The sequence below is a fragment of the Saccopteryx leptura genome, chromosome 11, assembly GCF_036850995.1.
Source record: "Saccopteryx leptura isolate mSacLep1 chromosome 11, mSacLep1_pri_phased_curated, whole genome shotgun sequence".
Taxonomy (NCBI): domain Eukaryota; kingdom Metazoa; phylum Chordata; class Mammalia; order Chiroptera; family Emballonuridae; genus Saccopteryx; species Saccopteryx leptura.
In genome coordinates this window covers 79031301-79048486 of record NC_089513.1, presented here as the reverse complement: position 1 = coordinate 79048486, position 17186 = coordinate 79031301, and the positions used below count along the sequence as shown (strand labels likewise).

Below are 17186 nucleotides of genomic sequence, written 5' to 3'. Positions count from 1 at the left end.
GGAAAAGAGAGTAAAATATGTAGTATTTATAGATTCACCGACATACTATACTTGGAATACATTTATAAGCATAAACCCCCAAATATTGGAAAGAACACTATGCAGATTTTTTTACACACACAGCTTATAATTAGAATCTTAAAATTTTCATATTTAAAGGCATCATTAATCTTTCATATTTAATAAGAACATCTGAGCCCTGGCTGGGGAGGGTGAGGGGCTCATTGGATAAAACATTGACCAGGCAGGCCAGAGCCTGTGGGTTCCATCCCCGGTCAGGGCACCTAGGAGAAGCAACCAGTGAGTGCATACTGAATGCACAACTAAGTGGCACAAGTCGATGCTTTTCTCTCTCTCCCTCTCTCTCCCTCTTTCTCTTTCTCTCTCCTCCCTCCCCCATCCTTTTCTCTCTTGCTCTTTCTCTCTCTCTCTCTTTCTCTTCTTCGCCCCTCCATTCCTCTCTCTCTCTCTCAAATCAACAGAAAAAAAAGGTTTTTTTTAAAACTTTTTTTTTAAGTGAGAACACTTAAAGTGAGAGGCTTACGTAAGCCCAGAACTAAGTCAAAAGAGTTCAGTGTGATCACAAAAGAAAGAAAAATGTTAAATGGTTCATCTGGACTTAAAAAGAAAAGAAAGTTTTGGGAATAATACCTGCTTAAAAATATATATAGGTATTGAATGCCAGCCTGTCAGAACTGGCCCCCTGCAGGCTGGCCCATCTGCCACAGCCCTCGTGCGGTGTGTGCGTGCACATGTGTGTATATGTGTGTATGTGCATGCGTGTGCATGTGTGCATGTGCATGTGTGTGCTTGTGTGTATGTGTGTGCATGTGTGTATGTGCATGTGTATATGTGTGCGTGTGAGTGCATCTGTGTGCGTCTGTGTGTGTGCATGTGTGGCGTGTGCGCACGTGTGTATGTGCATGTGTATATGTGTGCATGTGCGTGCATCTGTGTGCGTCTGTGTGTGTGCGTGTGCGTGTGTGTATGTGCGTGTGCATGTGTGTGCTTGTGTGTATGTACATATGTGTGTGCATCTGTGTGCGTGTGTGTGTGTGTGTGGCGTGTGTGTGTGCGTGTGTGTGTGCATGTGCGTGTGTCTCTGCCCTCACAGTGCACTTCTGTGTGTCCCTTCTTTGCAGCCTTGTCCTTGGCCGTGATGTTCACCTTCCGGTTCGTCACCGGCCTTCTGGTTCACACTTTGATCGCGCTGGTTATTTTGGGATCGTTGTGTAAGTGTTTCCACTTGATTCTCTTTTTTGATGAAGTGAAAGCCTTTCTGTTAAGTATAGAACTTAAAAGTTTTCTTTTCTTTTTTTTTTTTTTTGAGCTGAATGGGGTCTTAGAATCCTCCTCCGGCCCCGTCCTCCCTGGGCACATGGAGATGTGGCACAAACGGGGCGGAGACCAGCCTGCCGGGTGGGCGGCCGGGGACCCGCACAGAGGAGGACGGTCCCAACACCTGCTGGGACCCTTAGGGTTTCTTCTGAACGTTTACATCCCCCCCCCCCCGCACGTGGGAGCCTCCGCTGCCGTGCAGAGGCTCCGAGCTGGGCGGGGTCCTGGGGGCGCGCTCCTGTGCCTGCTGTCTCCCTCGTCATTGTTGGGTCGTGGGTCCATCCAGGAGTTGTGGGGAGAGAGGGTCCAAGAGGCAGGGGCACGCGGGAGTCTTGGCGCAGTGGCCACACCAGTAGATTTGGGGTCCTTGAGTTTCCAGCCGTGGGTGTGGCTGCAGTTTCATTCCCCAAAATCAGCGGCTGCGCCCTCAGCCGCTTTGAGCTGTGCCCCCCACCCCGGTATGCAGCACATCCGTCCGAGCTGGTGGGGGATGCTTTCCCCTATGGACTGGTCCAGCCCACTCTGACCTCCCAGTCCCTATGGGTGGGGCGCAGGTGGCAGTTAGCACCTGCACACAGAGTGTTTGCAGTGCCAAGGAGTCTGCCCGTTGGTGTAGGTGCCGAGCCGATGTCTGGGCTCCTGCAGAACTCAGCACCGGCAGAGCCTGTTCGGAAGCTGTCGACTTTGGGTCTATTGTTCCTTTTTCTGTGCTGCCAGCACGGTGTGTTCCCTGCTCACGCCCAGACACAGCCTGTGGGCGGGGCTGAGGGGACACACCTGTTTGGGGGGTCACTGCCCTCCCTGCCCCTGCATCTCCCAAAGACCAGCGTCTACTCCAGGTCTGGGTGGCGTGGCCAAGCCCAGCCCGCTCAGGAAGCCCAGGGATTTGGGACCCGCTGCCTGAGCCAGTGTGTTGGTGCCACGTGCCGGGTGCAGGGTCCAGACGGTCACCTGAGGCGGGTGCTGACCTCCCCGGCTTCTTGCCTTCTAGTTGTGTGTGGGATCTTCTGGTGGCTGTATCACGACTACACCAATGACCTCAGCGTGGCACTGGACACAGAAAGGGACAACATGACCTGCCTGCTGGGGTTTGCTGTTGTGTCTACAGTTCTCACGGTAAGAAGCAGGCCTCCAGGAGGAGGTCACAGAACTCTGAACCCAGATAAGCAGGTTTTAGCCAGAAACAGTGAGGACGGTTCTCCCTTCGCCGTGGCCTGGGCCTCCGTGGCGCTGTCGTGTGCGTTTTCATCGGAGAGCCCCTGCTGGGGAAACCTCACGGCCTTCACACACCGAGGAAAGGGGTCTTCCTTCTCTCCACGGTGGCTCTGTTGCCTGTGCGTGTCCGTTGTCCCCGGACGCAGCAGGAGCCCCGTCCCCACTGTAGGGTGGACGCTGCAGATGGAGGGCCAGCCATGTCCTGTGTGTGAGCAGAGAAGCCGGGCTCTGTCCACTGCCTGCAGCACAGAGAACCCTTTGTCCCCACACCTGCTGGCCCTGGGTCCTGTGGTGACCAGAGAACCTGCCGCCTCCTCCTGAACCACCTGGTTGGGGACAGGCAAACACGGAGTGCTGTTGAGGCAGCAGAGAGGGTGGTGGTGGGGGGGGAGATGGTCGCTCCCTCCCCAGGTGCTGTTAGAGGAGCTGCAGCTCACTGAGCTCTGGATGCCCGGCCCTGCACTGAACAGAGGAGCCAGCAGGACACACAGACGAAGACACAGGTCCCACGTAATGCGGGTGACAGAGCGTGGGGCCCACTGCCACTGTGCCACCTGGGCTGTGGCCTCCTCACCTGTCAAATAGGAGTACCGCTGCAGGCTTGTTGGGGGGGGTAGGCGTCCCACCTCCCACCAGTCTCCCCCACCCCCGTGCTCGCTGGGGTGACCCAAGGCTGGGGAGCTGGGCTGCAGAGCGAGGGGAGGGCCGTGCCCAGGAATCCACTGCTGGTGTCCCCCCCCTCACCTGGTCTCGGCCTCAGAGCCCTGTGTGTGTGTGTGTGTGTGTGTGTGTGTGTGTGGAGGGGGGCATTCCCCCTCAAGGTTCTTGCAGCTGGTCAGTTACTCAGTAGGCAAGAGACAGTGAGAGAAAACAACCAAATTTAGTACGTATGTGTGGGAGCCCCGCACACCCGGGTGAGTCAGAGACCCCACAAGCAGGAGAGGTCCAGGGGCCGAGAGGGAAAGCGGGGTGTGAAGACGCCCGGAGCTGGGATGGCGCACGGTGCCTGTGGCAGGTGGATGGGAGGAGCAGGTGGTGAGTAGAGAGCAGGCTGCCCTCCCTCCGGGCGATGGGAGAGGCCATCTCTCCTGACGCTCTGTTACGGAGAAAGTCCTCGCAGGGCGTTCAGGGAGGGGGAGATCCTTCTGAGCCTGTGGCCGAAGTGGCCCTTAGCTCAAAACTATCCCCGTAGCACAAAGGCCCATCTGGGTGACTAGCTCTGACCCCCCCCCCCCCATGGAGCCAGGTTATGTCTCCTTTGTCATCCTTTGGGCACTGCTCCCTGTCCCCGGGGCTGGGGTGCAGGGCTGCCCCTCCCCCTCTCACAGAAGAGGGGGTCACCTCCCTCACCCCTCACCCCTGTTTGCTCTTCCTGGGCCCCATCTCCCGGGTCATCCCTGCTGCCTTCCCAGCGTGTGGGAGCCCAGCGGAGAACCCGAGTCTCACCAGGCGGCCCGAATCCCCGGCCATTGGGGTGGGGACTCTGTTCCTGCCTCCTGAGTGGTTCTGGGGAGACGGGGGCTGGGGGGCTGCCCGTGAGGAGTGTTGAGATCAGATCAGCATACTGAGTGGTTCTGGGGAGACGGGGGCTGGGGGGGGCTGGGGGGCTGCCCGTGAGGAGTCTTGAGATCAGGTCAGTGTAACCGCCGGCAGCAACGAGGACAGCAGGGCCAATGGCAGGACCGCTTCCCGCGCGCGTGCGCAGTTTGCAGCGTAGGGCCTGGAAGGGTGACGTCAGCGCGCAGTTTGCAGCGTAGGGCCTGGAAGGGTGACATCAGCGCGCAGTTTGCAGCGTCGGGCCTGGAAGGGTGACATCAGCGCGCAGTTTGCAGCGTCGGGCCTGGAAGGGTGACGTCAGCGCGCAGTTTGCAGCATAGGCCTGGAAGGGTGACGTCAACGTGCAGTTTGCAGCGTCGGGCCTGGAAGGGTGACGTCAGCGCGCAGTTCGCAGCGTGGGGCCCGGAAGGGTGACGTCAGGGCCGGGGCGGGAGCGGGAGTCAGAACCGAGCCGTGTCCTCTGCTAGAAGCCTGCTGGCTGGGGCTGGGGGCCTGGGCCGGGCTGTGGGGGTAAGGTGGCCGGGCAGTGGAGGAGGAGGAGGCCTGGAGGAGCTCTGCGGCAGTCAGTCCTTCTCTGGGTCCCCGGTGCTGCGCTGGCCTCGTGCCTGGGGCTGCATCTCGTGCTGCGTGGCGAGCGGGCGAAAGGCAGGGCCCTCACCCCCTGGGCTGCGTCCTGCTGGCTGTCACGGCCTCGGGACCTGGCCTGGGGACCGGCGCGGGGGACGTGCTCGGTGGCACTCTGCAGTTCCCTGCCCAGTGCTGGTCGGGGTAGCGAGTGGCCCTCGTCCGGGCTGTGTGTGGGACGTCCGGAAGGGTGGGTGTGGTCCGCGCCCTCCCGGGTCCTCCCCACGCGCAGTGATTCGCTCTCACCCTTCTCCCCCAGGCCGTGCTGCTCGTCCTGACGTTTGTCCTGAGAAAGAGGACGAAGCTGGCGGTGGAGCTGTTCCGGGTCGCGAACAAGGCCATCGGCCGCTGTCCCCTGCTGCTGTGCCAGCCGCTGTGGGCGTTTGCCCTGCTGCTCTGCTTCTGGGCGCTCTGGCTGGCCGTGCTCCTGAGCCTGGGCACGGCAGGTGAGCGCCGCGTCCCCGCGGAGCTGGGCGCAGAGCCCTCGCGTGCCCGAGCTGTACCCCCGGTCTGGGGGGTGCCAGACCTCCCGTGCCCGAGCTGCACCCCCGGTCTGGGGGGTGCCAGCCCTCGCGTGCCCGAGCTGCACTCCGGTCTGGGGGGTGCCAGCCCTCGCGTGCCCGAGCTGTACCCCCGGTCTGGGGGGTGCCAGCCCTCGCGTGCCCGAGCTGTACCCCCGGTCTGGGGGGTGCCAGCCCTCGCGTGCCCGAGCTGTACCCCCGGTCTGGGGGGTGCCAGCCCTCGCGTGCCCGAGCTGTACCCCCGGTCTGGGGGGTGCCAGCCCTCGCGTGCCCGAGCTGTACCCCCGGTCTGGGGGATGCCAGCCCTCCCGAGCAACGCGGGGCGTGTGACGACGCCCGGGATCCTACTCTGGGCTCGGTCCTGGGGAAGCAGGACATTCTTTCTCCTTTGCTGGCTTTCTGTTTCATGAGCGAATACACTCAGCAAGGACGGACAGAACTGGGGGAGACACGAGTCGTGTGACCGAAGATGCTGACAGAAAGAATCTTATCGGATGTCTCCGGATTTAAACTCCATCCAAGGTCGCTGACCAGCTCCTGCCACACCAGTGGGCGATACAGAAGAACCCAGGAAAGACGCCTGGACACCGTTCTGCTCAGCAGAGCCAGCGTGAGCCCAAAGCAGGAGCACGCCCAGCTCACTTGGTCCCCAGGAGGTGATCCCGTGTCCTCCACCCTCCTCTGGGGGCAGGGACAGTCCTGAGAGTCCACCGCGGGGCTTTTATTAAGAGACAGGTGCCTGGGCCCCACCCACAGGGGTTCTGAGCGCCTGGTTTGTGGCAGAGCTAAGTGTCCCTCCTGAAAGCCGCGTTCTGGAGCCGTGCTTCTCAGAGGGCCGTCCCCGCCGGAGAGGACGCTGCTTCCAGCGTGTGTGTCGCTCGCTGCTGCCTTCATCGAGGAAGTCTCACTGTGAGAAAACCGTGCGCCAGGAGAGGCAGTGGGCTTGACTCCGGCACAAGCCCCTAGCTCACCACGGGCTGGGGACACGGCGTGGGTGAACACAGGGGGCTGGCCTGCGGACCACACCCGGAGAGGGCGCTCTGCACCTTCCCCAGCTCCTGTGACGCAGGGATGGCCCAGGTTCACACTCGGGTGTGAGGACAACAGAGGAAGGTGCTTTCCTAGCTGGTCAGCAGGCAGCCGAGAACCCACAAGGTTCTCACGGATGGCACGCCCCTAGGGCTCACGGAATTCCCTAGTGGCTGATGAGGGTCATTTTTTTGTCCCTTGTTGTCTGTGGTCATATAGGTGAGAACACCTGCTATACAATAGATGCTTTATTCAGCTGGTTCCCTCCCCTCCTCGGGACGCTGACCCCTTCAAGATGGTCATCGGGCTCTCTGCAAGACTCGGCCCTTAGACACCCCTGTCCCCAGACTCAGAGATGCTTGGAGGGCAGCCTCTTCTGATGGGGTCTCTAGGAGCTCGGAGACCCACAGTGACCTTCACCGAGTATCCGGGAAGGACCCCGGACGCACAGGCACAGGAATTCAGTCAGGACGACGTCAGTCTGAGGGTGACAGGAAACTCAGAACAGCCGCTTAAAGAAAATACGAGGTGATTTCTCTCTCGCATAAACGAAGTCCACGGCGGAGACCTGGGGCCGGCACTGTGCCCAAGGGCCTGCGTACCTTCCTTCTCGTCCCACAGCCTCTGCCACTATGTCCACCTCGCAGCTGAAGTGGACCCCAGGCTCCTGCCAGCAGGCCTCATTCTGGCCACGGTGAAGGCCCAGGGAGGAAGGGGTGCTCTCTGGGCGCTGGGTGCACGGCAGGGGACCCATCCGCCCAGGGAGCGGCGGTGGAGGGGAGCGTGTGTCCGGAGGGCACTCTGACCCGAGACGGGAAATTCACGGCTGACACATAACCAAAGAGGTGACACGACCTGACTCACATCTGCGTCACGGTGACCCGGGAGCAGATACAGCGGTGGCCTAGTTAGAACAGGGTCGTGATGGTGACGTGTTGGATTCTTGCATCCACGTCGAGGGGTTTCCTGGTGTGTCAGCGGGAGGCGTGCGAGGCAGAGGCGCTGGGGACGGCAGGGAGAATTTTGAGAACCCGGAGGGAGGATGGGACTGACGTCTCTGGAGATGGGGCGTGGCTTTGCGTGGAGCATTTTGGGGGAAGGTCAGACAGCGTTTGGCTGTGTTAACTGTTGAGACGTCTCGTGGGCAGCCTGACAGCGGTGTCAAGCAGGCAGCAGTGTGAGTCCAAGTTTCTGGACCTCTGCCTTTGGGAACTCGGGACGTACGTACGGTCTTGAAAACGATGAGGTGGGAAGGAGTGTAGAAAGAGAAGAGAGGGAGTCCAGGGGCCGTGCTTTGGGTGCTGCGATGTTGAAGGGTCGTGGAAGACAGAGAAGGAGAAAAGGAGAGGAGAGGGAGCCATGGGCGGGGTGGGGGGTGACGAGGAGAGAGCGTGCTGCCAGGGAACTCGGGGGGAGGGGGGGACGCCCAGGGAGCCGGGCTCTGATGAGCCAGGTCAGAACGAAGCACGGACCTGTCGGACTTAGCAACATGGAGACCACAGGACACGGTGTCAGAGAACCAGAGGCCGTGTGTTCAAGAGATGGTGGGAGAGGATTAATTGGAAAAGGAGGAGACAGCGGGAGGAGTTTGTGTGGAAGAGGAACAGAAAGGAAGCCGGAGGAGGAAAGGGGGTCCTGAGTAGATTTAAAGAAAAAGATGTGAGATAAATAAAAGGATTCTGTAGAGAGGAGTGTCCTCCTGAAGCAAGGAAGAGGGAGAGAGAGTCTCCGAAGAAACACCTTCACAGCGTGAGAAAGGACACGAGGATTTGTCGCGCTGGGAGGGGGAGGTCAGGTTATGGACCTACGGACAGCAGGCAGATAGAGGCGTCGGGTTTTCCCAGAGAAACCACCAGTGAGGTCACTGGCTGGGAGCGGGGACGGAGAGGACTCTCAGGTGACAGGGAAAGGTCAGAGCAGCCGGGGAGAAGGGGCGATGAATCCACTCACAACACGTGAGCTCCCGGGAGTCACCCAGAAGGTGCCGCCTTCTTCCTGACGTCCTGTTCCCCTTTTGTATCCACCTCCTCACAGCGGATGTTCAGCATGGTCCCGGCGTGCAGCAGATGCTTAATGCATAGCCGTCAGTTCCAGAACCGGAACCGGAACCCTGACTACCTGTATGTCAGGTGTAGCTAACCCCAAGCCACACTTACTATGTCAGATGCCTTCCACATTTATTTTACATAAAAAATATTTTTATTATTTATTTTAGCAAGAGAGGCAGGGGGCAGGAGAGAGAGAGAGAGAGAGACAGGAACATCGAGCTGTTCCTGTATGTGCCCCGACCAGGGATCGAACCGGTGACCTCTGCTGCTTTGAGACAATTCTCTAACCAGCTGAGCTCTCTGGCCAGGGCTGGTGCCTTCTGCATTTAATCCTCATGACAGCTGCCTGAGGGCACTGAGGGTCACTGCCCTGGCTCGGGGCACCAGGGGGGTGAGAAGTGGGTGGTGTTACAGGTGATGAGGCAGGTCCCATCTCCCGCCTGGAGCTGGTCAGCCACGAGGGGTCAGTGCGGAGATGTGACTCTCAGCCTGTGTGACAGTGAAGCCCAGGCCTGTAACCGCTGCCCCAGGGTTCTTCCTGTTGGTCTACCCTCTTCATCTTTGCGTGGGGGGCACCGAGGCCCAGGTGACTTCGGACCTCCGTCGATGCTGAGGCTGGAGCCAAGTCCTCTCTCAGTTCGGTGCCCTCTGCACTACCATCCCTGAGACCCGTCACATCCGGGCAGCTCTCTGTAGTCCGGGTTCGGCTATACTGTCACCAACCTTAGTAACAAAGTGGCCATCCTTGGTGGGGCTCCTGACTGCAGGGACACGGCCTCCCAGGAGAGGGCAGTCGTGAGCGCGTGAGCACTCGCCGCCCAGGGGCTTCCCCTGGCTTTCTGGGGTTGCAGCGGGAGCTGGCTGCTGCAGGAGAGGTGAGCTCACAGCAGCAGTGCTCAGCAGCTGTCTCGTCCCCCAGGCGGCGTTTGGCAGGGTCCGGGGCTGGGTGACTGGGGGAGGAGAGGGAGGGTGCTTCTGGCAGCTGACCGGAAGAGGCCAGGGGAGCTGCTGAACACCCTGCAATGCCCAGGATTGTCCCGGCCGGCACTGAGTTGTCCGGCCCCAGTGCCAGTGAGTATGGGGAGAGCTTGTGCAGGCCCGTCTGGGGGGAAAGGCCACAGACCTCTGTAAACCGCCCGTGCCACCGGAGCAGGGGAGCAGCACACAGAAGTCGGCCTCCGTAAGACGTGGAAACACAAGTGACCAGTTCAGAATAACCTGGGGGACACCCAGGGTTGGAAGGCCGGCCTGGGCCTTGGCTTCTTGTCACTTTAGCCACTGTCCACCTTGGTGACTTGCCATCTGAGTGTCCGGCTGAGATGGTGTGACCTCCGTGGGCGGCACAGGGCCGCCGTGGCCGGAGGCCACCCCCCGAGCACCCAGGCCCAGTGTGTGGCTTGGCTTTCTTAGCTGTCACTTCTGATGCTCCCGGCGTGGCTCTCCAAGGTCCCATTGACCCCCCACCCCTCCATTCATACCTGCTGGCTCACGTCCTGTGTCCTGCAGATCGGGGGACACTCTTCCGACACCTACCCATCTGGGAGAAGCACAAGCCTTTGTCAGCGCCTCACCTGACACAGACGGACTCCACGCCAGAATGAGCCCAGTGTTCGGTAAATGTCAGCGTCCCTCTTCTTGCGAGTCCGGCTGCCCCCCCCTTCTCTCTCACAATGTGGCTCTTGTCCGGCGGAACCCAGAGCGTGGGGAACGGAGACGGTGTCGTCTGGAGCCTGTCTGCTCTGCGGCCGGCTCGCTGCCCCCGCGTCCTCCGCGTAGACCCTGCTGTGAGTGAGTCGTGAACCTGGAAGCAAACGCCCAGCTCCGGGAGGAAGCATGGAGCAGTCTTGACGTGTCGCTCGGGCTGTGGGTGTCGCCAGAGGCCGGAGCGCCCGCCGTCTCGTGGTAGTTGACGTGAAACGCAGAGCGAGGAGGACGTGTAAGGGTCACACGGCCGGCCTGCGGAGCTGGGCTTGGGATCCAACACGTGCAGATGAGACGGGATCAGATTGTGGAGCGAATTCCAGGGTTTTTTAGGGGAGGGCAGACGGGGCCGGGTACGGCCTCCTGCTCCTGAAGGTCACACTAACAGCCATTACCACGTGTGGAGAGATGTTTCCAGGGACCGGACCCTACGGTAATCACGTCCCGGGCAATCTGACTCAAACTGCCACCCGGAAAGGGGGATGGTGGACAAAGAGGCTGAAATTCCACGAGGCCACATAGCTTGACCAGGCTCTGCAGGACGGGAGAAGCCGCGATTTAAACCTCAAAGATGAACACTCGGGCCCAACAGACATTTAAAATGTTCAAGAAGACTTTGTTCTTGAAATGAAATCTGAAATGAATCCTTTTTATTTATGTATGTATGTATGTATGTATGTATGTATTTTTTTGAAGTTGGAAACGGGGAGGCAGTCAGACAGACTCCCGCAAGCGTCTGACTAGGATCCACCTGGCACGCCCACCAGGGGGCGATGCTCTGCCCATCTGGGGCGTTGCTCTGTTGCAACCAGAGCCACTCTAGCGCCTGAGGCAGAGGCCACAGAGCCATCCTCAGCGCCCGGGTCAACTTTGCTCCAATGGAGCCTTGGCTGTGGGAGGGGAAGAGAGAGACAGAGAGGAAGGAGAGGGGGAGGGGTGGAGAAGCAGATGGGTGCCCCTCCTGTGTGCCCTGGCAGGGAATCGAACCAGGGACTTCTACACACTGACCTGACGCTCTACCGCTGAGCCAGCCGGCAGGGCCTTGAAATGGATCTGTTTAAAACAACAAAACCCGGAGATCCTTGACGCTTACCTTTTATCTGTGTCACTAAGTGGCGTGGCAGAGACCAGGGCTTCCCGAGTCCAGTGGGTCTGGCTTTCTCGTCTCCTCCTGCTAATTTGGGACGGAGAGACATTACAAAACTTCCGGGACTTTTCCAAACCTTGGTTTTCACGTCCACAAAGTGGGATGAATATCAAAGCATATGTCACGTGTCTTGCAAACGTCCCACATTCCGTCACTGTAATTACTGTTCACGGTATACATGGGCCAGATGTGTTGAGAATGTTTAGTTTTTGCTACGAAGACCTTAAATTCACGGGAGGTGCTTTCAACTTGACTGGGCACCTGTGTTTCATTCACGTCATGCCACTGGCCAGGCGTGAGGCGGTGTGGCCTGTCGGACCACCTGCTGCGCTTGGGACAACATTGGTGTAAAGTATGTTTGTGTTTTGAACTTCAGGAGCTGCCCAGGTCACCGAAGGCGGCCACGTGGAGTACAAGCCTCTCTTGGGCATCCGGTATATGTGGGGTTACCATTTAGTGGGCCTCATCTGGACCAGCGAATTCATCCTGGCATGCCAGCAGATGACGGTGGCGGGGGCAGTGGTCACCTGTTACTTCAACAGGTAGGTCTAGCCTGTTACTCCTGCTGGTTCGTTGATGTGCGTCACGTTCGTGCATCTCAAAAGGAATTCTGGAGTTTTCTGTGTTTTTTTGTAATTTTCTGAAGTTGGAAACGGGGAGGCAGTCAGACAGGCTCCCGCATGTGCCCGACTGGGATCCACCTGGCATGCCCACCAGGGGGCGATGCTCTGCCCATCTGGAGCATTGCTCTATTGCAACCAGAGCCATTCTAGTGCCTGAGGCCAAGGCTATGGAGCCATCCTCAGTGCCCGGGCCAACTTTGCTCCAATGGAGCCTTGGCTGTGGGAGGGGAAGAGAGAGACAGAGAGGAAGGAGAGGGGGAGGGGTGGAGAAGCAGATGGGCGCTTCTCCTGTGTGCCCTGGCTGGGAATTGAACCCGGGACTCCTGCACGCCAGGCCGACACTCTACCGCTGAGCCAACTGGCCAGGGCTGGAATTCTGGAGTTTTGACGTGACCCCTTCAAAGGGGTTGGCTAGCCAGCACCCAGTGGAGCTAAAAGTTTATCTGGGCACTTACTTGGTGGGGGGAAAAAAATGATGTCCCTTCTATGGTGCCCCATGTGCAAGCTCTTGAACATAGAAAATCCAGAAGGAAAGCCAAATAGGGAAACAATGGTGCTACTTAGGAGGGAGAGAGAGATGGAAGGAGGGGTCCTGTCAGCATTGCTGACTTCACACAACGAAGCCTTGGTCTGTTTGGAACACACTCCAGGACCTTCTGTGAACCCCGCTTTTTTCCAGTATAAAACAAGGAGAGTGAGTGCTCGGAAAGCAGCTTGAAATCCTCAGGGAACTGTCTACAAAGATAAAATACCATCCCTGTTTGCCTCAGTGCTAGTGAATTCATTCCTTGCCTCTGCGTTCACCATGAAACTTACTAAGTGTTTACAGCCCATGACCTCACACAGTAACTGAGGACACGCCCTCCACCCTCTACCTCTCTGGTGTGTGTGTGACTCCCTGCCTGGGGATGGGAAAGCCTCGGGCGAGAAGGACAGGCCAGGACAATGACAGGGTTGGACTCGGAACAGGAAGTTTCGTCCCCAGTTGGGCTGACCCTCCTCCAATCTCTGAGGCCAAAAAAGCAGATAAACCGAGAGCATTCCTAGGAGTGAGGAGGTCGAGCAGGGGTGACTCATGCCGTGAGCAGTCACCTCCTCCTGGTATAGGACCAGAGCGTTTTACCACAGTGGTGCTGTTGGGAGCACAAGGCTGCAGCCCTTGGCTCTGAGAACCTGCGAGGCTGCAGGTGGGTGGGTGGTGCGGCCTGCCCCCGCGTAGCAGAGCAGAGACTATTACACCCAGATCGGCAGGTCACAGCTGTCTAAGGGGCAGTGATCTGGGGTTATGCTAGAGTCACTAAACCGAAGTATTGTCAGTGGTGGCTTTGGTCTGGACTTTCCGCAAAGCACGTGCTTCCTAACCCCTCCTCCCGCTCCAACTGCCCCCCCCCCCAAAAAAAAACAACCATGAAAGAATGAGAAAGGCATAAACACTCAAGGACAGTGACAAACAGAGGTGATGACAGCAGATCAGAAACGTCCACCAGATGCCGATGGTCTAGGAGAGGGTGGGTGAGGGGCGGCCCAGCCGACCAGAGAAACTGAAACGAAAGCCGCCCATGCGTGCTCGGTGGGAAGGGGGTGGAATCAGATGCAGGCTGGTCTGAGCCCCCAGACCTGGGCAGGCTCAATGGCTCTCGTGGAAAGGCCCTCTGAGGGTCAGTTAAGCGTCCCCCTGCGGGACAGTTGGTCGACACCAGTAGCAGCAGGTGGAGCTTTGCTCTCTGGAGAAGGGGACCAGAGTAAGGGCTGGACTTGGGGTGTCTGACCCCAGCTGAGGCTCATGTGGGGCCTGCTCATTCAGTCTCAGAGGTGAGATGGGGATCCATGCTGAAAGGAGGAGGGACCCCTTGCTATACCCACCCCCACAGCTCAGCCCCCAGGATGGGACAGCCGGTGGATGTCCCTGAGGCAGGGCTCAGAGGCGTCCTCTTTGGAGAAACTGTCTAACCCAATGTGAAGACCTCTAGTCGGTTGTGTGGGGCCCCCCAATGAAAGGGCCCAACCCCCTGATCCTGAACAGACAGCGAAACTCACCAATCAGCAGTCACTTCTCCAGAGCTCACCAATCAGCAGTCACCTCTCCTCCAGAGCTCACCAATCAGCAGTCACCTCTCTTCCAGAGCTCACCAATCAGCAGTCACCACTCCTCCAGAGCTCACCAATCAGCAGTCACCTCTCCTCCGGAGCTCCCAGTTCAGCCCTTAGTGTTTCTCTCTCAAATCTGATGACCAGCGGCTGGGAAACATTAGAAGAAAACCCCGAGTGACAGAGAGATCCAAATGAATAAAACAAAAGGAATTTAGGTAAACGGACCATGCAGGCGGCAGAAGAAAATGACAAAAACAAACAGAAACACATCATATCCTGAAAATAAAGAAATGTGGCAGCCATAAAATAAGAACAAAGGGATAGTGAGAGAACAAAAAACTCTTAGTAACAAAACATAAGGTTGCAAAGTGAATATTTTCTCTGTTTTTTAAAATATATATTTAGTGAGAGGAGGGGAGATAAACTCCCGCATGTGCCCGACCAGGATCCACCTGGCACGCTCACCAGGGGGCGATGCTCTGCCCATCTGGGGCGTCGCTCTGTTGCAACCAGAGCCATTCTAGTGCCTGAGACCGAGGCCAAGGGGCCATCCCCAGTGCCCAGGCCAACTTTGCTCCAATGGAGCCTTGGCTGCAGGAGGGGAAGAGAGAGACAGAGAGGAAGGAGAGGGGGAGGGGTGGAGAAGCAGATGGGCGCTTCTCCTATGTGCCCTGGCCGGGAATCGAACCCGGGACTTCCACACACTGGGCTGACATTACTATTGAGACAACTGGCCAGGACGAAAATTTTCTGTTAAAGGATTAAAACACAAAATTGGAGAACTTTTCTAGGAGATAGCAAAACAAAAATAGAGATGAAAAATAGGAGAGAAAGGATAAGTTAGAGGATACATCTGGGAGAACTGACATGTGACTAATAGATTCAGAAACGGAGAGCAAAGGAAGGGAAAGGGGTGGGATTATCAGAGGACATTTCTCAGGGCCGGAGGACGGGAGTTGACGACAAGACCCTGAGTGCTCTTAGAGGGGAGAGTAGACAGAGCCCGGGCTAAGGGTGAAGACCACTGCGTGGAGTCAGACGTGCCCCCGCCCCCACAGCTCGGAACGGGGAAGGTGACGCTCTGAGGACAGGTGGTTTCCAGCCCGGAGCTCCAGACCCACTCACGCTGTGAGTCAGAGGAGAGGAAGAAAATTTCCCTCCCACATCATTTCTTGGGAAGGATGCTCTCTGCTGAGAGGAACGAGTAAGGCCCGTAGGAAGACGGGATTCAGGAGCGGGCTCCAACCCAGAGAGGAGAAGGGAAGGGCCGAACTCTGCCCAACGTCAGTGTCCTGTACTGTTCAGAGTCCTAGTGCGCTCTGGGCAGGACCCAACCAGGGCTAAACCGTGCTCCTGGGACCCTGGCACTGCCGGCTTGCCTTTGTGCTGTGTTGTCTAAGGAACACTTACGTACCGGGATACAGAGGCGCCCCAGGACTTCACCCCTTAGCCCAGAGATGAGTCCCTGGAGCTGGAGCACTCAGGACAGCCCAGGTTTCAAGAAGGAGAATGTGGACGTGTGGGTCAGGTCCCGGGATCACCTCTCTGTCTCGCTGCCCTGGTCCTCTTTGCTGCCACCACCCACAGGAGGGGTGGAGGGTGTTGACACGCAGGACTTGCGGAGACAGAGGCCCAGTCTCTGTATAAGCTCGCCACTGGCTCTCCTGGCGCGCCTGACTCTGCACTGCCACCCTCCAAGCCAGGGGTCCCCAAACTACAGCCAGGGGGCCGCATGAAGCCCCCTGAGGCCATTTATCTGGCCGCCGCCGCACTTCCGGAAGGGGCACCTCTTTCATTGGTGGTCAGTGAGAGGAGCATAGTTCCTATTGAAATACTGGTCAGTTTGTTGACTTAAATTTACTTGTTCTTTATTTTAAATATTGCATTTGTTCCCGTTTTGTTTTTTTACTTTTAAATAAGATATGTGCAGTGTGCATAGGGATTTGTTCATAGTTTTTTTTATAGCCCAGCCCTCCAACGGTCTGAGGGACAGTGAACTGGCCCCCAGTGTAAAAAGCTTGGGGACCCCTGCCCTAAGCCAACCCTGAAGATATGGTTCAGACCAGAGATTAATTTCAGGTGGTCATATCAGGGTTACCGTCGCAGTATGACTTGAAGCCTCTTAGGTGTAAGCAGTCCCCTTCCTGAGGGCGGGCTTTGCAGGTTGTAGGGGAGGGCGCGCGGAGGGATCCCCCTGTGCGCCCCTGTGGGAGGGAGGACAGAAACCGGAAAAGGCTCTTGGAAGGAAAGCGAGGAGGAGACTTCAAAGCCAGTCCGCTGACCTCTCAGGGCAGGTGTGGAGTGACTCTCTGAGCTGGCCTGGGCTTAAAGGGCCCTCTTTTTACCCTGTCTCCCTGGTCATGAGACCTCCCAGCTGGCCATGTGGGAGCAGTGGGCTGGGTCTGCCCAGCGCTGAGCCTGCTGCTCTCGCGACCATGGAGTCCTCCTCGGGATGCGTGTGGACTGGGCCAGTCGGTGCCCTTCAGACACCCTGCCCTCAGGGGTGCACCCCATGCTGCTGAGCCTGCCCAGCAAGCGGATGCCTGGCCCCAGTGGCCAGCGCCTGCAGGACGGGCCTAGGTCCCCGTGCGCACGGAGGCCTGTGAGCCGCCTGCATCCTGACCGGATGGGAAGCAGGGGAGGTCCTTTGCTCCTGAGCTCTTCCAGGGCACACGGACCTCCAGAATGGAAAACTAAACATTCTTCCTTAAAAAAATAAAAAAGGGAAGGGAGAAGCTGTCAGGTTTTCCTGGCCTGGCCTGTTCTCCGGATGACCAGATCAAATGGACTCCCATCGCTGTGGCCTCCGCTGCTCCCTCCTCTCCTGACACTGAGCTGAAGCACACGTGGGCCTTCCCTCCTGGGTGGGGGGTGGGGGGGGGATGCTCCCCACACGAGGAGCAGCAGAACCAGGCCGCTGCCAACTCCGGAAACCCCTGGCCGCGTTCCCTCCCTCTCTCGGGCGCAGGCCCTTGTTAAACCCTTAGTTCATTAGCAAGCCGGCCGCGCAGAGGCAGCCCAGCCGTTGGGAGGCAACCAGGCTGCACTTGGAATCCGAGAAGAGGCTTCTCGGAAGGGGCCTCGTTTTCCAGAACTGGCATCAGTGGACTCGGAGGGGCCCCCCGGGCTGCCCCCTTTGCTTGACCCCCAGGTTTGGACGGGAAGGCTGCACTTTCTCTTTTCTCTCCTCTCCCTGCCTGTGACTCTGGGCCGGGCGTTCTTGGGAGCTGAGTCAGGACACGTCCAGTAAACGCTTCACACTGAGGTGACCTCGAGAGCCGGGCCGGAGTCG

The 17186-nt window shown here is 58.3% G+C and overlaps 1 protein-coding gene across 5 annotated transcripts in view; it reads left to right on the top strand.

Annotated features, from left to right (window-relative positions):
• Positions 1 to 17186, top strand: part of SLC44A3 (solute carrier family 44 member 3) — a 63313-nt gene that overhangs the window by 22432 nt on the left and 23695 nt on the right. For 4 of the 5 annotated variants that reach the window (XM_066353085.1, XM_066353084.1, XM_066353087.1 and 1 more), the window contains exons 7-11: positions 1143 to 1232; positions 1955 to 2059; positions 2330 to 2454; positions 4994 to 5180; positions 11557 to 11722. In XM_066353085.1, coding sequence (XP_066209182.1) covers positions 1143 to 1232; positions 1955 to 2059; positions 2330 to 2454; positions 4994 to 5180; positions 11557 to 11722 — 673 coding nt within the window. The remainder of the gene's footprint in view (positions 1 to 1142; positions 1233 to 1954; positions 2060 to 2329; positions 2455 to 4993; positions 5181 to 11556; positions 11723 to 17186) is intronic. The other variant, XM_066353086.1, reaches the window with a different exon arrangement.